The 22,883-nt window shown below is 37.3% G+C and overlaps 1 protein-coding gene across 11 annotated transcripts in view; it reads left to right on the forward strand.

The window, feature by feature from the left end:
- INPP5F (inositol polyphosphate-5-phosphatase F) overlaps window positions 1–22,883 on the forward strand; it is a 47,471-nt gene that overhangs the window by 8,328 nt on the left and 16,260 nt on the right. For 7 of the 11 annotated variants that reach the window (XR_012633739.1, XM_074907848.1, XM_074907846.1 and 4 more), the window contains exons 2-9: window positions 6,861–6,941; window positions 13,387–13,523; window positions 14,934–15,062; window positions 15,773–15,940; window positions 16,253–16,309; window positions 17,875–18,073; window positions 20,426–20,605; window positions 22,476–22,543. Coding sequence is in view for 10 of the 11 variants with exons in the window: in XM_074907848.1 (XP_074763949.1) it covers window positions 6,861–6,941; window positions 13,387–13,523; window positions 14,934–15,062; window positions 15,773–15,940; window positions 16,253–16,309; window positions 17,875–18,073; window positions 20,426–20,605; window positions 22,476–22,543 (1,019 nt within the window). In the remaining variant the exon portion in view is untranslated. The remainder of the gene's footprint in view (window positions 1–6,860; window positions 6,942–13,386; window positions 13,524–14,933; window positions 15,063–15,772; window positions 15,941–16,252; window positions 16,310–17,874; window positions 18,074–20,425; window positions 20,606–22,475; window positions 22,544–22,883) is intronic. The other 4 variants (XM_074907841.1, XM_074907844.1, XM_074907843.1 and 1 more) reach the window with 4 other exon arrangements.

Genomic DNA, 22,883 nt, shown 5'->3' on the forward strand with positions numbered 1-22,883 from the left:
GGGTCAAATTCTGTTTGGAGGGAAGATGTTTCACCTGGTCACAACTGATAAGAGCAGTTTGTTACCACTTCTAGTACAGGACTTCCTTGTGCAATTACTTGTAGTGCTGGATACTCTCCAGACAACTGAACATTTTCTGTATGTTTTTAAGTTTCCTGAGCAATGCCTGGTGACTCAGGGGATTTTATGACCACAACAGAATGCAAAGAAGTGTTCTTTATCAAAATGAGTAAGCATTCATTTTGGTTAGGTGCTTTCTCTAGGACTTGCATCCTGCTTTTGCATCAATAATACAAACTTGTATTGTATACTCCCATCCCCAGTGCTTTTAATCTGTCACTAGAAAACCTGAATTGTACTTGAACCGTTCCTGTTCATCTAGTCTGAGGTACTGCACAAAAATGTCCAGAGAAACAAAATCGCTATTTCATTTTCCTAGACACATGTGAGTACATACGTACTTCGTAGTCTGCCGTACTTCTGCAGTTGAGGCAAGCACTTTGTAAGAAACTTGCATTGAATTACTGTTTGGAATACCTGCTTCTCATTACTGGGGATTAAAAGATAAGCAGGCTTTCTAGCAAGGCTGTAAGGTGTAGTAGCAATGAGAAGACTAACTGGGATTATTTTTTTTTTAAAAAATTCCTAGTGTAGCCTAGCTCTGTGTGTGTGTGGGCAGATTGTGGAGTAGTGGTGACTTAATTTCTCTTAAAGCAGAGCATTTCAGTTCTAAGTGATTGAGGACTATCAAGAGTAACACAAACAGCACAGGCTGTATAAATGACTAATTAAAACAGGTGATTAGCTGAAGGGATAACTTTGAAGTTTGGGAGAGAATATGCAAGTAAATTAACACTTCATGACAATTAAGAGTTTGTATCTGTAATCTTGAATGTTTTAATATGTTGTTCTGCAGTTATAGTAGCTTAAATATATATTCAGAAATCTGTGCTGAAAGGAAAATTTAATTAGCTGAAGCTTGTTTGCATTAGTACTTTATTTTCTACAAGAGAAAAGTTCATGTTTATACCCTTAAGTCTTGCCAGTTTGTAATCTCTTAATCTTGGTTGATATTTTGGAACACTATTCAAAGATGAACTAGAACTTGGAAACAGACTTTCTTTTGAAAAGCTCCAAGAGGTCCAAAGGGTCAGATAGTGCTAATAATAAAGTCCTGTAGTTGTCTTTGATCTAAAGCAGACACAGTTTAAAGAAGAAAAAAAATCAAATCTATTTAAAAATAGTATTGAAGTTTTTTCCCTAAAAGTTCACACTTCAGGTAACAAGAACTACATTAGCAGAGCTGAAAGGTTTACCTTGGCTGTTTACAGTGGGTTACTTAACTTACTTTTTCTGTATAAATAAATACTGCTTATGTTGAATTGTGAGAATTGCTACACTGTCAGGCTATGGAAAGAATTTTTGAGAAATAGCATGCATTTATGACTGTTTATATACTTATGTATAAACTGAGTTTGAAGTTTAGCGACATTTTGTATGTTTATACTGAGTCCACTAACAGAAAACACTTTCTAGCCAAGGTCCATTCCTGAAAGCCAACAAAGTTTGAGGAAGATAAGAGGAGTATACTCCCTGAACTATAGCAAGACTGGAAGATAAATAGTTATAGCTGTTTGGGGGATTGAACCATGCAGTGCCTCAGTAGTAAGGGCTGGATTCAAGTGATTACAAATGAAATCTTTTTTTTCTTCTTGCCTTTTCCCCAGTGGAGGCTGACAACCCCCCTCCTTAAACTCTTCAGAGTTGCCTAGAGTCATTCAGCATTGAGCAAGTGGCTTATCCCAAAGCAGCAGTTTGTTTTCTTATCAGTTTGTGCCTGACCTAGGATCAACTCTGCTGGTGGTAGACTGAAGAAAGAGCTAGAAAGCACTTCTGGCTTTTGATGCTCTTCCAAGTTGCTTTTGTATCACCTTTTTCAGGGTTATGTTTGTGTAAACACAAGGAATTAAAGAAATTTTATCTGGTATTGCATGGCCCTGCATCACTGCTGGTAAGCTCTGAGGGGTGATGGTGGAAGTAATCACATCAAAGCTGGTTTTGTTCCGAATTTGTGACGGAAATTCTATTGTGCTGCAACTACAATGCTGATACAATCACTGTGAATGGTAAATATATAGTCGGTAGTCATTAATCTCTGGCAGGAATTAGCAAAAAGAGGTGATGCTTATTTCAATAGCTTGAATTTAGTTAGTGGGATAAGGGAACGAATGAGCAATTTTGTACTTTGGGCTGGAAAGTTGGTAAGCAAGCATGCACCTCAGAGTATTAAGGGCATGTATTAAGGTCTATCAAACCTTGGCAGTTGTCTCAAGTTAAAACATATGAGGACACCAGAGAACTCCTGGAGTCGGGGAAGATCTTTCATGGGGCTCACCTTGCTGCTTGTAGTGACTCTTTCTGTACACATCTTCCCACTTTCTGCATTGAAGAGCAATGGCTGTTTTGACAGTGCTCATTATCACAAGCACAATACTGTAAGAAGTCTGCTTCAACAACATTGTGTTGTGGTTTTAGGTTGCTAAGTCTTTATTCCTGGCTGTCTGAGTTTCAAGAGATCACTAGATGGCTAGTATATCTATAGAAAGATAAGTTTGTGTGCGGAAGCAAGAGTAACTATTGATAAATTGTATTTCACATTATATCTCAAAGCATTCACTCTGTTTTGGGTATAGAGGAAACTCCAGTGTTTCCTTTGATAAAGCCTTGTTGTAGCTCTTATTGATAAGGCATTTCTTTAAAAAAAAATATTCCAATCTTGCCATGTGTTGTTTCAGTATTCAGCAGTCAGAAATGTGGCCAAATATCTCTTATGAATGCTGTCCAAAACCTTTTAACTGAGGATTTTCAGTTTTGTTTTGCATGGTTACTTTCCCCTTGGCTTTAAAAAGATGTAAATACCTTCTGTAACATGTATCAGTGTCTACCAACTTACACTGCCTCTTAAATTCTACTATATTTTACAGTTAAAGACTAATCCCCTACGGGCTTGCCATTAACTTTCTTAGATCTCTCTATATTTAAAATTGTTACATAAGCAAAGATTAAGTGGTTATAGCTTTCAAAGATACAAGATGATGGCTGAAGGTAGTTGTTGCTAGAATTGCCAGACTAAATGACTGCAAGCAAACAGTCCTGAATGGTTTTATAGTTAGACAAAAGTTAGAGACAGCTTCCAAAGCAGAGTAAATAGGACTGCACTTGACATGAAGGCCCATATTCTTTGGGAATGCGTGGGGTAGCAATAGTTGAACCTTTTAATTTGGTTCATCCATCTTACGTTTCCAGAGTGTTACTCCTCAAGAGCAAGAGGTTCACATTGGTATTTACTGTAGTGATATTTACTCAGCATGATAGGGTGTTGGCTCTGAGTTGAGATACAGCTGTCATGCAGGGAACTGAGCTATAACCAGTAACAGAGTTCTTATCAGAAAGTCAGAACCAGATGTGTTTTTTATTTAGTTAAAACAACTTGCTTGCTTCTATGCTGTCACACATTCTTTCCTATAGGAAGTTCTCTAGAAATAGTTTGAGGAAAAAGTCTTGCGATACCATCAACAAAGAAAGTCAGTGTGATTCCACAACTGGTGTTTTTTCACAGCCTACAGGCATATCTCCTGTAAGACTTCTTTGCATCTAGGTTTTCTTGAACACTGAAAAAAACCATGTTAATCTCTTCAAATGTTGCTAAATATGTAATTTTTTTTTTCCTATGCCCTGCCTTCCCCATGGAAAATTTCTTTCTGAAACAGCCTTAAACTGTTAGTAGCTTGGTAACTGCACTCACCTCAAGAGCCAGTGCTGCCCAGTTGGTGGATCCATATTTGCCGTCTTTAAATTATTACAGTATAATGTGCATTTAACTCCAAATACATTCTGTTTTTTTCCAAAGCATATCTATATGCTAAGAACATAGGAGTTGGAATTTAGAACCCGTTCTCATTGTGCCTCTGTACTACTAGGGAAAAGTATTCCGGGAGAAGTCTTGGACATTGCGTGTGATTATGTCTAGGGCTACGTGTGTCAGAGTAACCCACAAAACAAATAGAACAGCCACTTAAGACCCACTTGTCCTACAGTCCCCGATACCAATTTCCTCATGTCCTTTTGCCGGCAAGTCTAAACTATAGTTTCTTTCTATCTGTAATTAAAACAAAACCTTGTTTTTTCTTTTTTTTTTAATCCCTTGTAAACTACTAGAAGAAAACCTCACTATCCAGAGCTTTCCTACTAATATCTGTTGTGATAGCAGAAAATCAGGGGGTTAAAAATCATACTTAGATGGTATTCCACGTTACTAGGTTACGGTAAACCTTCAGTGATTTGGTCCTCCAAGTACCTAGCATTTTTTGGCTTTTTGATGTATCTAGCTGGTTTCTAGCTCTCACAATGGAATAGGAATGCAGAAGTCAGTTGCAAAGATAGCAAAAAGTGCATGAAATCTGAGATAATACAGCTCCAGAAAATTCCTAGGGGTGAAGACAAGACTCTGGGATTTTGTGGGTGAACTGGGAAAGAAGGCTGGAGATTTGGGAGTGAGGAAAATTGCCTGTGTTCCCCTCTCCTGTAAGTTTGACAGTGCAGATTTTCCACTCAGCATACAGATGCTCTTGCATGTTACTTGGACTGAACCTCTGAGCTCAGGCTGTCCTAAAACTTGTTTTGTATGAGCACAGCTCTTTGGCATATGGATACTAAATGAGTTTAGGTACTTCAGCAAGGTTTGAGTGTAAATCAAACTGTTCAGTCATAGTCCCTGTCACTTATTTGCTGGTTGTGGGTGTGTATGAACTTTCTGCACACACTGACATTGGAAAAGTACAACCAGCATTTGGGTCAGAAGATTAATGATGTCTAAAAGCAAGAAGGCCAGAAGAAAAGAATGTGTTTGTTAAGGAAGAAACTGATAAAGAAGGGACTCTTTGGAATTACAAAAGCAGGAATTTATCTACTGGCTGTGTGTGGGTAGCAACACTTGTAGAAAATACTGAGGGGAGCTATATTTTGAAATAAGCATGTGCAAGAGTAACGCAAGGTAGCAACAGGTATATAAGGGCTTGCTGCTATTTTTAGAATGTGCAAGAATGTATAAGGACTTGCTTGCTAATAAAGTTTGAGCTTGACTTCCAGTCATATTGATTGTCTGTGGTCTTGTCTCTGGTGGCCTCCATGGGAATTGGTCCCCACAACTGGTGCTGATCTGGATTAGTGTCCTGAAGAACTCTTCGTTTGATTGTCATCATTCATACCAGGATCTGTACAGACCAAGAAACTGTCTGTAGCACTCTTACAGTGAAATGGGAAGAACCAGGAGTTTCTCTGCAGATACAGTCCAATAAATGGCACAGCCTAGTTTCACACAAATTGTTTGCAGGAGGCAGTGCAGAGCTGCATCTCTTTAAATTCGCATGTGTTCTTAGTTCTTGCTTGTCTGTGCACAAGCACATGTAATGGATCCTATTTAAGGGAGTTCAGTTTAGATCTAAACTGACCAAAACCATTTCTGTATCTCATGTAAATGCTTGTATTTAATGATGAAATTAGCAGTCTGGTTTACCATTAAATGTTATGTTAAAAGCTAGGAATAAATGTGCGTTCTTGGAATAGCAAAGTCTCTATTACAGATGTTTCAAGAAGGATACAGTGTTTGAAAATAAGTATATAAAAAGCTATCAAGCTGTCAGTTGTCACCTGGAGATCTCAGACTTCCAAGAAGAAACGAAGGTCTTATAAATATGTAGGTGGATGATTTGTATTCTTCTGTATCTTAAGATTTTGTGTGATTTTTGTTCTTCCAAATGTTTGTCTACTTATACCAGGAGCTAAGATACTTAGTTTGTCTGGATGTTAAAACTGGAGAAACTCTTTCCACCCTGGAACAAGTGAGTTTTGGTAGATAATAGCAAGCTTCTTTGTCCTTGATATAGCAAAACCTTGTCTTCTCCTTTGCCTTTGAGAGTTTGTTCTCCTACACAGATATTAATTGCTTTTAAGGATTTGTTTTCACTTACAATATTTGACTTAGTATTAGACAAAATTTCTTCTTTCACACAGTCTTAAACTCTTGAACAGGTACTACACCACTATTAAACTCTTGCTAAGTATCAAAAATGTGTGTGTGACCACAGGGTACTCTGTATGTTTACACTGTCATACTGACTTGTAGTAAGTGATGGCTTGAATGTGTGCTAAGAGGAGTGCCCTTCACAGATTAGAAAGATGATAGTGTTGCCTTCCTGCTTTCTCTTATACTTCCTATGTGATACACTGGAATTTTTTAACAGTAGGAGAACTAGGAACCTGAAACTTAACTTTGTGTGCTTTGGTATTCCATGTAGATGTTGAGAGTGCTTTAACAAAAGAGGAATTGTGTGTGTGTGTGTGTGTGTGTATGCATGTATATAGAAAGAGGATGTGAAGCTAACAGTAACTGGATAGGTATGTGAGAGCTGGGGCTAGAAGTTATCATCTGATAGGTTTTTGAAGCAACGTTATTAACTTAATGGGCTGTATTCAGTTTCACTATAGCCATGTAAAATTTCAGGTAAGTTGTAAATTCTTATTAGAAGAATCAAGCTGCTGTTAAACTGAATTACCGTAGCCCAAATATGTATTTTTTCTTGAAATATCTGGGGTAGGGCTTAAAATTGGAAATTTACTAATTTGGTCATAGCTACTTTGTAATAAGCAAAAATTGAACAGCATATGTATCTTTATTGCAGGAATTATGATGTATTTTCTGCTCTCTAAGGAAGGGAAGTGTAGAGAATGGCTATCACGGGATTAATTGTCCTGTTGAGTTTACTTGAAAAAAACCAGGAGTTCTGTTCTTTGTTTTTCAGCCACCGATCTTCTTCTGGCTTGGAATCCCATTTGTCTGGGCCTGGTAGAGGGAGTCATTGGTAAAGTTCAGCTTCATACAGGTATGTGGCAGATTCTGGGGTCTTTTTAGTGCTGATGCCCTTTGTTTTAAATTCAGTGATACTGCAAATAACACTGTGTAGCTCAAATTGAATTATGTACTGTTCCTTGCAATGAAGGAGTACCCCCCAATTATGTGAATTTGTCAAAGTGATTGTTACAGCTGCAGATGCAAATTCCATCTCCTTTCCAGTATGTGTTTTGGTTTGTCATGGTTCTGTAAAAATAGAGAACTGCATTCACAAAGAGTAAAAATTTGTGTTTGAAGTTCTGAGACTCAATGTTACATGCATAAAATTCTTGCACCTTTTTGAATAATCCTTTCAAGCATTTTTTTGTTCCGTGTTACAGTGTGGAAACTAATGATGAAATCTTTTACAAAACTATAAGGCTTGAATTCTCAATGCTATATGAAAACCCAAAGAATGACGACTACTTTGGTAGATGACTATTTGAAAGTAAAGGAACACTTGAACTTATTTGTAGCTAAATGTAAGACATAGCTATAAAATGAAAGCAGGTGTAGAATGCATTGTGATTTAATGTTAAGCCTATCTCTGATTCTGCCTTTTCCTGTAAAATAAGGTCAGTGCTCTTTTAGCTTCAATCAGCTGCAAATTCCTCTAGCCATAGTAAATATTTATTTTAATATGTCAGATTTATCTAGAAAGATTCTGCTGCCAGTAGATCTCTGGATAGCTATTTACTGACAGGTAGGGAAACTAGCTGTAAACTCTGCTTCATTTACTGTGTGTGCTGGTCTTTCTGTGAATGTTTAGACGCTGCATTTAAAGTAGTGCCTGGCAATATGATCAATACAGGTAAAGTTTCAAGTGTGTTCCAGGATAACAGAATGGATTAAGTGCTGAAATAGATCAGATGTTTGTGGTCTGCTGAATAGGAACAGATTAATGAAGATGGCAGTGGCATACTAGCAACAGGGGAGGAAGGAAAAGGGGGGCTGTACAGCACTGCGTGAGCCTGTGACAGATCTTGTTCTAGGAACTGCTTGGCTCCATAGCTACTGTAACCCCTAGGTCTTGTTTCTGAGAGTAATAGTTCAGGGTTCATCTCTGAAATTTGTGATCACATCCTCTTTCCGGTTGCATCACTTAATTTTCTTTGAATTCCATGTCCCGTTTTTGTCTGTGCTCGTTCTACAGATCTGTTCAGCCATCCTTTTTCAGATCTGCTGATACGAAGTGCTTCAGACTGCCATCTCACTTTCTCTTCTCATCCAGGTTGTTTGTGCTGTTCAGCATGTGCTGTTCATGATGAATGATGGCTAAACTGCAGTAATGACCTCCTCTTGCTGTGGGAAAATGCTCAATGACTGTTTTTAGCATGGTTTTTCTGTGTGTTGTGGTTTGGGTTTTTTGGTGGCTCTTTAAATTTTTTTATTTTATTTCCTAAACCAAGCACTTTGGTACACAAAGGCTTTCCCCCTTCTCTCTAGGGAGTCTAGTATAAAAGGGGAGACTGTGTCAAATCCTGGAAAGTCTAGTATGTTACGGCAACCAAATATCCTTGCATGTGTGCTTATTGTGAGGTACTTCCTCTGCTTATGAAGGCTGAGTTCAAACTTTCCCCAGCATATGACACTTCAGCAGTTGCCAGCTTGTTGTCAAATAAATTATCAGGTAATAAGCCTGAGATCTGGTCATCTTTCCATGTGCACTGTGGAGCTACCGAATCAATTATGCTCCTCCAGGCACTCCTTTCAGTTGCTGCTTAGGCCAGTGGAAGCATTTTGTTTCTGCATCAGATGCAGTGTCATCACGATGTCACAAACTTAATGGACTGTCCTTCTTGCTACCAATATTCTGGTGTCTAGTGATGCAACTGTCCTGTAAACATACATTTATTTTTCTGCTTTAAAAGGGCTGAAGAAAGATATAATCTCCAGCTATTTATCCTTATTCCCATGCTGAGGACTCTTCTCCCTTGAATCTGCTGGCAGTTGCTGATGAGTGTCCTCTGTGGGGCTGCAGCTGAAACAAGAGGGCTGGCTGAGATGTCTTATTACATAGGTGTCTTCAAACCTATTATTGTCAATGAACTTTCAATTGATCATATTCGAGTGTAGTTTTAGGTAATCTTCTAGCTGAATCATCTAGTCCTCTGTAACAGTAACCTGTCTTCATTACTTATTCTTGTATCAATCTTTGTCACCTGGAAACTTTATCAGCAGAAGTTGTATAAATATTTAACACTGCTGGACTACTATCTCCAGACTTATTGAGTACTGTGCTGTGGAAACTGGGCAAAATGCTTTTTTCCCAGAGCTGATCTGTAACAGGAAGACTTGTTGCTCTGATTTTTTTTTTTCTCTGCTGACCCCACACTATAAGGATCAGACAACTTAATTTGAAGCTCTTTTGACTAACTAGAGTCCTGTATGGCCTTGTCCTGCTTAGAACCTTGTCATTAGCTATTGTTGGAAAGAAGTACTGGTGTGTCTTAAAAATGCTTAGCACATACTGACCGATACTGGGAAATTTAAATACCTGTTTAAGTGTTGAAGTTGCTACCTGTGTACTCTGAAGCTGTCACTAAGCCTAATATGCACTTTAATACCTTTGGCATAGATATGTAAATGTTTTTGAAAGATTTGCTTAATGCAAGAATTCCAGAGTGCTCCTAAAATGACCGTGAAATGTCCCCGTAGTCCGTATTGGGCTGTCCTTAATTTAGCATTCAAATACTCTTGCCAAATTGCTGTAACCTAGGGATGGGATTTAATTTACTCTTGGTCCTGCTGGTTTTATTGCTGAGCTAGTAGAGGAGAATTTATAGGAAAGCTTCTGTGGCAGGGAAGCAGTCTTGTAGAAACAAGCTAGCCAATATTACATGGTTTGGGTTTTTTAATTTTTTAATTCTTTCAAGACTTTTTGCTATGAGACAGTCAGTTGTACATCTGGACATAACTGTGCACTCACATTGGAGATGAAAGTCTACTTAAAGTATCATTTGGTTCTTCCCCATTAGTGAATTTTCTTAAACATCAAGATGCTTTTTAATTTTTCAAGTTAAAGCCAAGTAAAGTGCTGCTGGCAAGGTTCCACAGACTCAGTAAACAGAAGGGAAGTGGAGTTCTTACTTTCCTATCCCCAGGAAAGGAAGGCTGCTTTTTGTTAGCATGCCTCCAAATCCTGGTATGAACAATGAGTGGTTCAGCATCTGAAATATGTAACTGCTGCCACTTCTAACTTCATCCAATCAACAACTTAAAACATTCTTTTTGCATGCAACTAATTTTTCTTATTTTTTGTTACTCGAATAACTTAAAATGGTAGCATGGAATTTCTTGGCTAAAATCAAAATACTTGCAAAAACCAGGATTTATAGTAAAGTCAAACACAGTTTAAGAAAAGTTACTGCAGATGTATTTGGGGAAAGAAAATGCTAGGTTGTTGGGAAGCATTAGAGAAAATAAACAGCAGTAATGTGCTCACTGTTGAAGCGAAAGAGGAGCTAAATTTCTCTTTTAATGAGGAATTGGAGGTAATAGCTTACTTTAGATACAATACTTCAAATTAGTTGTTGCCATCTGCTCAGCCATAGTTCATAAAAACACTAGAAATGAACATCAGCTCTTCAGATGATTTAAAAAATGTACTCTTCTACAATGACAAGTAGCTGTAGTGTTCTTCTGTACATACCATACCTCCCACACTGAGTAGACAATGATTTTTTTTTTTAAAAGCTATTCTATGGGACTACTTTTATCTGCAGAAACAACTACTCTATTTGGGGATTCAGTTATTCACATATTGCTGGCAACCATAATATGATGCTATGGTTATTGTTGAAACTTTTCCTGTAGGGCATCCTTTATCTGCATAATTACTTCCTGACTGTTTTCTTTTTATCTGCTAGGGAATTCCTGTTTTCTTTCAGTGTTCTGTGGCTCTGGCTATAATACCGATAGTTTAGAAATATACACCAAGATGACTTTTGAGTGCATTTTAAAAAAATGCTAAAAGGATATAGAACTCACTTGGCTGCATTGAGCTCTTAAGTTCTTGTTTACTGCTACCAGGGTTTGTTAATACAAAGTAAACCAAAGTGTACCCAGAGACTTTTCTTTTCAGGTTTTCACTAAGGTGTATCTGCTTAGAAATGCCTCTGTATTGTACTTTCTTCCAGTGGAAACATGTTCATTATTTCCTTGGAGCTCTAGTTGGTACTCTTAAGAAAGGGTATCTGTTTTGTTTATTGACATACTCTGGTTGTCTCCTCATAGGATTGTGTGGTTAACCTTCTCTAGGTGGGAATAGATGAGATTATAGGACTGTCCAACAGGAATATCTATCTGGATGCCCTGTTGTATTACCCTTCTGTTTGACTTGGATTGCCCTGAGTTTCCAGAGACTGTTTTTGCCTGCTGGAAGGTAATATAAAAAATAGTCAACCTTCTTTTTAAATGAAGCAGTAGACATCATCATATGTTGCTGGTGGTTTTGGCAGCATTTCAATTTCCCCTTTTAAAAAACATTTTTGTACCTATTCATTGGTCTTTTCACTGTTGCATAGAATCTGTCCTATTTTCCTCAGCTTCCCTTTTCTTATTTCCACCTTACCCCCATGGTTGCTAGGTGGAATGCTGGAGGCAGAGGCAGGTGTTCTCCAAGTAGTGTTGCCTGTACCTGTACAGAGAAGCTATTCTAGCACCTGCTGTCAGTGAGGACAACTGTCTTGCTGGTGCTCGCTGTGACTCTCTTGTCCTTATTTGTTATCCTTTGACAGGTTTTTAGGAGACTATGCTTATGTCACAGCATTGAGTAACCTGGTCCAACCTCAGAGCTGACCCTGCTTGAGCAGGATGACATCCTGAAATCCCTGCCAACCTGACTTGTCTCTGATCCTGTAGAGATTATGATTCTGATGCTGTGTTAAGGAAGTAGTGCAGGACTCCCTTCAGAACATCACATACATTAGTGCTGTACATCTTCATTCCCCTTCCCCTGCTTCCTTTTGGGGAGCAGCTGTTGGTTCTCACAGCACCCTTGTAATTATAAGGGTCTAATTTTTAAAAGCTTCTTAGTACCCACCTAACATAACTACATCTCTTTTCTAAAGACAGTAATATATAATCAGCGTAAGGAGTAGAGTGTCATAACACACAGCAGTCTATTTACAGTGATTGTTCCTTTAGACAGGAGAAACTGATACATGTTTTGTTAGATTTGGGCTAAAGTGTTCAAGGGTTATTTTTTAATTGCAGTTATTGGGAGGATGCTCACAATGTTGATATAGCTTTAATTCTGTGTTGAAAGTATATTAGAAAATTTGGGAAAGAGAACAATTCTGGGTGTCCTGTGACTTTACACGTGTTATCCTGGGTTTTTCCTAAGCACTCAGAGGGTAAAATACTGTTTAGAATTTACTGAGCAAGGAAAACAGACTGTATTTTCTGTAAAACCTCTAAACAGATTTTTCAGAGGCTATATATTGTCATGTGATTATGCCTTTGAATACAAGCTACTGTCACAAGTGTGGAAGCATATTTAAGTCTTCCATAGCAGGCTTTCAATGTCTGTATATGACCACTTAAACTCAGGTTGGTTGTTTCTCGGCTGGGAGAAATAGTGAGTGTGTATGTGTGTGTCTAAGACTTTCTGTACCTTTTTCATCTCTCTTAACAGAACTCTCACTTTTGACTTAAAAGCCTAACATACTATTAGCATGCCAGTGATCTAACCAAAGGATTAAAATCTAGGAAGCTAATGTCTAGGCACTATCCAGCAGTCAGTGGGAACATTGTTCTTCTGTTTCCCTGTCTCTTTAAAATGTTGAAGCTATAATTGTGAATGTTGTAGATTGAATATGTGTGTGGAATGCACCTGTTAGCAATATTTTAATCAGTCTTTGGCTCATTAATTTCTATGCCACTTAGATGCATGTACTTCAGAAATGATGTTGTGAAGCTTTAAGCGTATGTGAGCTGCTTTATGATGCAGTCCATATTTGCTCACCAGATTTCTTAACTCATGAGTCTTGTAGTCAGATGTTACCTGTATCTGTCTTGTTTGCCATTTTATACACAACAGAAGGTACAAAGGGAAAAATCTTAGCTTGCTGTCTGAGCTCCAGCTATTCTTTTCAAATTGTACGACCATTAGTGACCTTGGTGGGTAAGTGCATCATCCTAGAGACTGCCTAATTGCTATAGGTAAAGCAGTAGTAATTTTACCTCTAATGGGTAAGTTTATGAAATAGTTTATCTCCTTATTATATTAGAGAGGGAATAAGTATTGGTTTTTAGAGGGGTTTTTTTATTGCAGTGTATAATAACAAAACATAGCAATAGTGAGTCATCATTCACTGGAGTCTCCTAGTCAGATGGTTCCTGGCAGGGGTTTTACATTGGGGAGAAGCTTCTGGCAGACTAATCAAAGTAAATGCCTGACAGACAAATCAAAGCCTCTACTAATCTTTTTCCAGATTTACCGTGGTGGCTACTTCTAATTCGTCAGAAAGCATTGATTGGCAAACTTCCAGGAGACCATGAGGTTTGCAAAATAACAAAGATTGCAGTGATTCCACTTTCTGAAACAGAACCTCAGGATCTAGAATTAGAGGTATGACTATCTTCAATGAATTCTGACTTCCCCCTCCTGCTTCAGCAAAATGTAAATGTGAAATATAATAGTTAGACATGCCTCTTATCTGTGTTTTTTTTTTTTCTGGTATATGCAGACATATTGAACATTTCATGCTTTTTAAATGCTGAGTTTTGATAAAATTTTTATTTTTAAAAAATAGAAATAGCAATTTCTGCTAGGGAGGGAAAACAGAATAAAATTATATACAAATTTTATAAAGGCCCTTGAAAATGCCACACAAGAACAAAATTTTATTAGTGTAATTGAGCAACAGATTATTTGAGAACAGAAATCCACTAGAATCATCTAAAAGGACAAAGCTGTAAACAAGGACAGGAACCTTGCTTTTTTTACTTTTTTAAAAAAAAGCTTTCCTGGTTACTACTTAATGACTAGGATGGTAAGACCTTCAATAAATTCTAATACTCGAAGATGATCTACATGGTGGTTAGTAGAATGTTGGGAGAACAATTGTCTCAAGGCTTTGTGTTTCACTTTTGAATGTGTGTGGTGGAGAGGACGATGATGGAGGGACAGGATGACTTGCAATAGTCTCTATGGTGTCTGTATGACAGCATGAGAACCCTTCTCTGAAGAGGGAGAGAGTAACATGGAATCTCCAAAGCTTTGGTAGAACTCTGGCAGGATGAAGAGCTGCTTCAGAATCTGGGCATTAGAACCTCCTCCTGGATACAAGCATATGACTTAATCTAGATGTAATCCTTCCTGTTCTTAGTCATATAGACAAGAACATACCACATCAGCTTGGTGCTTCTGTGCCAAGAAACTGGTACAAGAACTTGGATTTGCAATTCTCTCTCTCAAGTACTTCAAATTGCTTACTCCTGAGGCTATCCCTGAATATCTCATCTGTGGTTTTTTGGGAAGAAGCTGTCATATCTTTACCTTCTGAATCAGAAGAGAGTGTGTGTGTGTGTATATATATATATATATATATATATTTTTTTTATGGATGCTTTTGCTTCCATCCTGTTTTGGAATTTTAATTCTACAACTTGGCTTCAAGGGAAACCCTTCCTTTAAGTGTTGCAGAATGTTTTTCCTTTATCCATTCTCTTTTGGAAAACAGTGTAAGTGAGTAATACTGATTTATACTGTAATTTGGGTGGGAAGTTGAGGTGGGTCTGGATATTCAAGTCATGTCAAATTGAGGCAGACATTCTCACAATCACAGGAGAAAATGCCTTTAATAAAAAAAAAATAAATGCTATATATGGAAACTTGCATGTTTGTTTTCCCTATATTAGAATGTCTTCCCTAGGTTTGTGGACATTTCAGTCTTACTTTTGTAAACTTCAATTAAAATTTCCCTGAACTTTTTTGAGAGTATTTAAGTATTGGCTTTAACTCAGTATCATTATTTAGCTTTGTAAAAAGCACCATTTTGGGATAAACAAGCCAGAGAAGATTACACAGTCCCCAGATGACACAAAATTCCTGCTGAAGACTCTTACTCAAATTAAATCAAATGTGTCTGCTCCAAATAAAAAGAAGGTAAAGCTTTCTACTCTTGCCTTGTTTTTTTTTTTTTTTCCAAAATATTAGTTGGTAATTCAAAAGTTGTGGTGGATCATCAAATGGAGTACTAAGACCTAAAAAGAGAACTAGTGAAAAACTGCAGAACGTGCACCTACTGTCTTGATGTTCAGTTTAATTTTTGATTATTTAGCTGTGACTCTTCTACGGTTTTTTTCATTTTGTTATTATATAACTCTGGTAGAATTACTGATAGAGTGTCTTTGTACCAGGATTATCTTCTAGAGGGATTCTAAACTCCTACAAATTGCTCTGCATAAGCACCACATAATATAGAACTGGAGATAATATTTAGTGCGCAGTTCCTGAGAGAACACCATACAATCTTATCAAAATGCTTTTAACACAATAATGGCTTGGGTTAGAAAGTCCAAACAATATTTAAAATTAGAACAGGTAGATGCAATATTTCTTAGAAATTCTTGAGATTGAAACATACCACTTAATTGGAAGCTCCAGAAGTTTCAGAGCCTGGCTGCTTTGAATGCCCTTACTGCTAAAAGTAATAGCATGGTGTTTCTGAAGATGCTGTTCCTCGTCTTTGCTAGTTTTGAGATTCTGCTTCTCAATGGGAAATGTTTGTCCTACAAGGTTAGAAATGGTATTTAGCAAATATGACTGTCTCTTTCAATTAAAGAGATGTAAGAAAGCCATTACTTGTCTTTCAGATTAAAGAAAGCAAAGAGAAAGAGAGGCTGGAGAAGAGATTATTGGAAGAGTTGTTCAAAATGTTCATGGATTCAGACTCCTTTTACTACAGCCTGACCTATGACCTAACAAATTCTGTGCAGAGGCAGAGTGCGTGTGAGAAAATCAACTTACCACTGTGGCGAAAAGTAAGTTGCTTGTTTTTTTTTTTTTTCCTTTTGGGAGACATGCTGTTCAATAATGTATGTGATCCAGACTTGACTGGTCACATTCTCTGCTGGTATAATCTACAGCAACTGAAGACCTTGCCCTGTAACCAGCTTTAGTGCAAGGAAATGAAACAAAAGTCTCCAGCAGCATGTCTTAAACTGAGCTGTTATATTCAGTGCACACTAGACTTGTTTGTACAGTTGTAGTGAATAACATTGGTGTCTTTACCAAAGATATTGCCAAACCTTAAATAAAATATTGCAAGAGCTGCCCTTTTTTCTTTTAAACAGGTTGATGACAGATTCTTTTGGAACAAGCACATGATTGAAGATCTCATCAGCATTGATGTGAGTCTCATTTCTAGTGATGATGTGTATTATGAGAATCATTCTTTAGTTTTAGTTGAAATGTTTACTTTAAGGCCTCACAGAAGTTTACTTAAAAACCTGCTTGGCAGATGGTCAGGATCAGGGCTGTGCCTTCTGAAGCTTGAGCAGCTGATGATGCCTTCTTCCATCAGCCAGCCTTCCAACAGCCTTCTAGTTAGCCCATCATTGCTAATGAATGAACTTCAGCTGAATTTAAAATTTTATTATAATAAAACAATGCAGAATAACTTGTGTGAAATGTTTGTGCTGATTTCTGAAGGTAAATTTAAGATGTATTAATCTGAAGTAGAAAATACCTGGACAGAGATGAACTTGATAAGGAGGAGGAGCCAGAAAAAGAAACTCTGAATTCCAGGGTTTTCTTGAAACAAGATTTTTGTCTTCCTAAGTGGAGAATACTGTTTTTTCTCCTTGAACAGAGCAGCTGGTCAGTGTAACAATAGTGTAGAACAAGTTATTCTGAACAGCTATTCAGAGCAGATAAAGTATTTTCCTGGCTAATGAGCATGTAAAGAAACACAGAACAACCACTCTTTATCTTCAGAAGGTGATCTTGCTTCATTTTAAATTGACCTTGTTGATAAAGGACTGAGTTACTAACTAATACATGCCAGTTTAGGCCAAGTCTTAGATTTTTTTTTTTAAGATGACAGCACACATTCTTACCTTATGCTCTGCATCTCTCATTAATAATTTTACATACTCTAATGGTTATGGAGTCAGAGCAGGGTAAACCCGGATGCTCTGGGAAGTTGTGTATCATGCAGGAGTTTAGTTGTATTTTTCATGTTATAAGATGTAAATGGATAACCTTGAATTAGTAGGGAAACAGAAACTCAACTCTGTTTAAGAAATTGTGCTTTGTCACCCTAAAACCTCTAATGTGCAGAGTCCTGAACCAGTTGTCTTGGGTACTAAGTTGGCCCATAATATTAATTTGTTTTGTTGATAACAGGCTAACAACATTAGAATTTCAAATTTTTATCTATTGACCTATCTAAATGTAATATATGTCCACATAAGTGTTGTAGAAACTACCTTAAAGCAGAAACTAGGTAATAGATGACTTATACTTCCTGCTGTACCTGAACTGACTATCCTTGGTTTTGATGTGAGAAGTTACTACTTCAAGCTCTTAATGTGCTTAAACATCAGATGTAATGCTGTATTGAAAACTCTCTTTGGGGAAACTGGACAAGAAGTTTTAAAATATTGCAGGGTTTTTTCTGTCCCTAGATAGCTGGAATAAGGAGGGCTTTTTGCCTTGCCTTGATTCAGCTTTCTTAATCTTCACAGAAGAATCTTAAATTGCTTTCTCTTTTTCTTTCTACTGATTTAAAAGCCCTACAACTAATGGAGGAAAAATGCTGGTACCTCTTACAGAAATAAGACAAAATTATGGCAAAAACTTCTTAAAACATGAAAATCATGTGAAACAACTGTTTATAAACGTGAGAAATGGCAGAAATAATTGTAGGTAATATAGAACCAACAGGAATGTAAATGTTTTTTTTAACCTTCAGAATGCTGAAGTGGACTTCTGGATTATACCCATCATACAAGGATTTGTGCAAATTGAAGAACTTGTAGTAAACTATAGTGAATCTTCTGATGATGATAAGAGCAGTCCTGAAACTCCTCCTCAGGAATCAACTTGTGTAGATGACATTCATCCAACATTTCTGGTGGCACTTATTTCACGCCGGAGTCGGCACAGAGCTGGTAGGCAAACATAGTTCAAGGTATCGGGATTGTTCCTGAACACTGGAGAGGGATGAAGAAGATAAAACTTAAATGCTGTGTTGTTCAGCAGGTAGTCATTTTTTGTCAAATTATAGGAGGAAAAGAAAAGGCTGGTGCATACATCACTACACAGCTGTTGCTTAGAATGGTTACCAAGTGAACTTCACTAGTCTCTTGAGCACTGAATGCATCCTTGGAGGTCACAGTTCTGAGACAAAGTTCCATCTTTGCAAAGAATGTGTTCATTAGGACCTTGTGTACAGTTCTGTCCTGATGTATTTTAGAAGGCCTGGGTGACAGCTAAGTTTTCACAGGTTTTCCTTTGAGGGCTTTGACAGCAGCTGAACAGAGACTTGAAAAGGTGTGTGTGTGTGTGTGTTTATGTAGGTCCAAGGTGTGAAATAAAAACCATACTTCAGTCTTGCACCGTATTTGACTTAACGCCAATCGTAGCAAGGCAGAAAAAGATTATTCCCTTTCCTTAGGATACAGAAACGAAGATTGAATCACTTTACACTTTAGTAGATCCTCTTCAACTCTCAGGATTTTCAGTCTCTCAGATTTTTAAGATATTCTGTGTCAGCTCATTTCCTACATAGTCAGGTTTTTAACATGACAAAAAAACAAGCTCCCCAGGATTTTTTTTCCTTACCTTAATATGGGACTGGCTTTTGTACCACAACTCACTTCAGCGCATTTAATTCAGTTCCCAGGAGAATTATTTGTCAGAACAACTTGGGGTAAATACTTGAGGGCTTTGGGGTAGTACCTAATTTACAGTATGCCTTATTTATACTAAGTTGTTTTACAGATACAGAAACTGAATTTCAGAGGGAAAATTTCTTAGTGCTTTCCTCTTACTATTAATAACATTATGCTCATCTGATTGCTAGTCCAGAGCATAAACTGTGTAGAACTTCCCTCTTGACACAAAATTTTTTTCAGTAAATTGATGTTTTGAAGAATAATTATAGGATTATGTGTTTAATTCATTCTGTAATACATAATTTTAGCCCAGAGTTTAAAGTGTTTTCATTTCTGAAATATTTTTTAAAAAAACACCCCTAAAAAAACCCCAGACAAAACACTGCTTTGAAAGCCTAAGATACTTCTCTGTTAAATACACTGATTCTTTATTTGTCAGGCACCTTGTCTGTGACTTAAAAAACAAAACAAAAAAAACCCCCAAACCTAGTGCACTAGACTATCAACATGCCCATGACCTTAAGGAAAGGTATCATGAGATAAAGGCAGCTACTCTTAAGAGAGTGAGACCCTAGTATGTGCAAAAGTTGAGATATTAAGAGAGAAGTTTCCTGGGCAATGATTTAGTTTGGGTTTTGGTGTAAGGGCCATTATTGGTGGCAGGACATAAGTAAAGGGCATCTGAATCTTTGGTCTAAAAGCCCCTGTCTGCTTAAAGGCTGTAATACTGCTCTGACACTTTATGACCCTACGAAGGTCCCTAGGATAGGTATTTTATATTCCTTTTGGTTCCCTATTTCTAACCTCTTCCCTTCTCTCCCATAGTCCTTAGCTCCTTTACCTAGTGCTGTTGAGGTTCAGTTCAAAAGTTTGGTTCAGTGCTACTTCGGGATTGAAACAGAGTTTTTTTGATTCTGTGGAACTGAATTTTTGTGCTATAAAGCATGGCCTTGAATCTTGCTTCAACTCTTTTTACTTACTTTCTCCATCCCTTGCTACCACCTGCATCCTTTCTGAAATACTGATGTACTTTACTTTGAGGAAGGGATATGCAAACCTCCACATGCAAACACTTACCCGTTTTGTTTAATAATCAGATCAGAGATGGATGGGCAAAAAACATAGTCAGAAGAGCAGTATCAGTTCTTAATGTGCAGAATTAGTCATACAGGTTAAAATGAAGGCAGGATGTCTTCTGTTTTGTGGAACATGCAAATCATCTTGGGCTGCTTGTGGGATCTCTTATGGCGAGAAGTGGAGCATCTATCAGTAAAAGTGGACTTTAGGTTCTTGGAAAATACTGACCACTAAAGTAAACTGTCTGCAAAACTTGACAAAACAGGAAGTAATTTATCCTTTAGCATGGAATAGATATATCTGTGACTTTATACTGCCAGTAGACTGCCTTGCCTTGTCAACTTAATTTCTGCTGCTTGTAGTATATCAGTAAATAAACTTTATCCATATAGTCAACATAACTTTTTGGGGATTAGACTAGGATAGGTGTGACTTTTACCATTGATCATGGATTTTGTCTAGAACTGTTGTTTTTGACAACAGTAACACAAGTTATTAATGTTTAAGACTATTACTTAAGTATGAATTGATCATTCTTATTCCTCCTAGGAATGCGTTATAAGCGAAGGGGTGTTGATAAAAATGGAAATGTGGCAAATTATGTTGAGACGGAGCAACTGATTCATGTTCATAATCATACTCTTTCATTTATACAAACAAGAGGCTCTGTGCCTGTTTTCTGGAGCCAGGTTGGATATAGATATAACCCGCGGCCCCGACTGGACAAGAGTAAGTATTTGAGTGGAATACCTAAAGATCAGAGTTCCCTTAGGAATAGGTTTATTGGAGTGTTGCTTTACCACTAGTCTTCCAGTGTCACTTTCTAGAAGCTAGGAATAACAGTAACTCCTAATTGCAACTCTGCAGAGCTGTGACTTATCTGTTGTCTTGAATTTCAATATTTAAAGAAGCACCTGTTCTATATTTAATCTTACTTGTTGCAGTGTTTTCTGGGTTGGGGAGGAAGACAATTTGACTTCTTTTGAGAACCTCCTTAGACACTGATGTCTTAACTTTGTGGACAGAGATATTAAGTTATGCCGAGGTTCTTTCTGCATTAAGAACTGCTATTTCAATGTGGGAAAACAAACATTTCACATAACACCACTTTGGTAGTGTGCTTCTGTCTTCTCTAAAATTACATGCTATCTAGTGGACTTTGTCATATCTGAATTGCTTCCTTTTCCATTTAAAGATAATGCAAAAACTGAAACATGTAAGAATATTGACAAGACTGGGAAATGTGGATGTTTGTACAAAATAGATATTCATAGCCTGAACTTTCTTAAAAGATAGAGGTCAGCAGAATCTTCTCTAGGTTTAGAACTGTAAAGGAGAAACTTTTCTTGGAAGGAAACTAGTATGTTCATGATCCTGTATAATCAGACTGCCACTGGATTAGGTTGCCTGGCGTCCTAGATCACAAGTATGTACTTCTGCAAGTCTAACTTGTGTGTTGGATTCGTATTCTCCTCTAGCATTAACAGGTCTGGTCTTCTGCCATTGAAGACTATTTTTAGGACTGAAAATAATAAAAAAACAAAAAAACAAAAAAACAAAAAAAACACACCAAAAATGCTCTTTCAGAGGGGACTGTGATGTTAGAAAGTTAAAGGACTGTTTTTCCCTGTGTCTCAGTAAGACCTAGTAAAAAGGGCCTTTGAGCTTGCTTAGGAACTTGGGCAAAGCACATAATCTTAAATCGACAGGCAGTTGTTATCATTGCAAACTTAAGGAAGATGCATCAACAGATCTGGATTTCTTGTGGCTTTTATACCAAACAATCTGAAGAGTACTGGAGAGCAATGAATTGTTGCCACACTATGGAAATGGGAATTTAAATACATTCATGAAGTGAGGAAAATAAAAATAAACCAACTCCTAACCTCCCCCCCCAATATTTGTTCCATATATTAGTTCCAACTGAAAGCTTGTGCTGTGACACATGTTTATAGAGCTGAACAGTTTTTTTGTTCATCGCTTTTTTGTTTTGTTTTTCCAATAGGATTAGTTTCAAAAACATTGAGGAATTACACTTAATTTGATAGATTTATAGGTAGGAATTGGGGCATTGAGGCATCAGTGGTGCCTTGAATCAGTTGGATAGCACTTTTGGTTTTTAGTTAGGAGTAGCTTTGTTCTCTAGAACTGGATAACACTTTCACTATTATCCCTTGTCCTGCTCCATTTGCAATTTGCACACCTTTCTGATACTTCAGTTTGCTTTTTCAAAAGATGCAAAACAAATATAAGCACTCCTCATCTGGGAGGTGTTCATGTGCGTGTGGTGCATGTGCAAAGGGGTTAAACAGGGTTATTAAATATTAAAATTTCATCTAATCTGCACAAAAAGCAAAATAAAGCAATATTTAAGAATGGTGTTTTCTGTACACTATAGGAGTAGAACAATGTTGAAGTTGAGCAAATTGATGAAAGGCCATTAAAAGTAGTTCTGTACAGTGTGTTACGTTGTATATCCAAGTACTTAAATGAAGCTGTCTTGGTTTTTGAGAGTATAGATTTGGGCGTGATTTAATATTTCAAATGGGGCTTGTTGCTGAACAGGCTGTTTCAGTCTTAATGCTTCTCTGCCTTGTAGGTGAAAATGAAACGGTGTCCTGTTTTCGTGCACATTTTGAAGAACAGCTGAAAAATTATAAAAAGCAGGTGAGTTACATAATAAAATAATCATCTTATGAAAATACAGGTGTTGAAAGCTAATGTTTTTAGTTTGTTGTTCTTGGTGGTGATATGGGTTGTGGTTTTAGAAGCTTGTTGACTGTTGGAAGGGTGGTACGTCAATAGAATTTTACTAACTTTTGCCAAGTATCTTTCTAAATAACATCTAAAAACCAGCAATACCTTACAGATATGTGGAAGCCCCACTTTTGTGTACTTGTCCTCTGAATTCATAGCTTATCTGTATTAAAATTCAAGTAGGCAGGTAACTGTTGGAGCTTGTTTGATCTTGGGTATAATATAGCAAAAATTGTAACTTCAATATTGC

This window comes from Athene noctua, chromosome 5, assembly GCF_965140245.1.
Source record: "Athene noctua chromosome 5, bAthNoc1.hap1.1, whole genome shotgun sequence".
Lineage (NCBI taxonomy): Eukaryota > Metazoa > Chordata > Aves > Strigiformes > Strigidae > Athene > Athene noctua.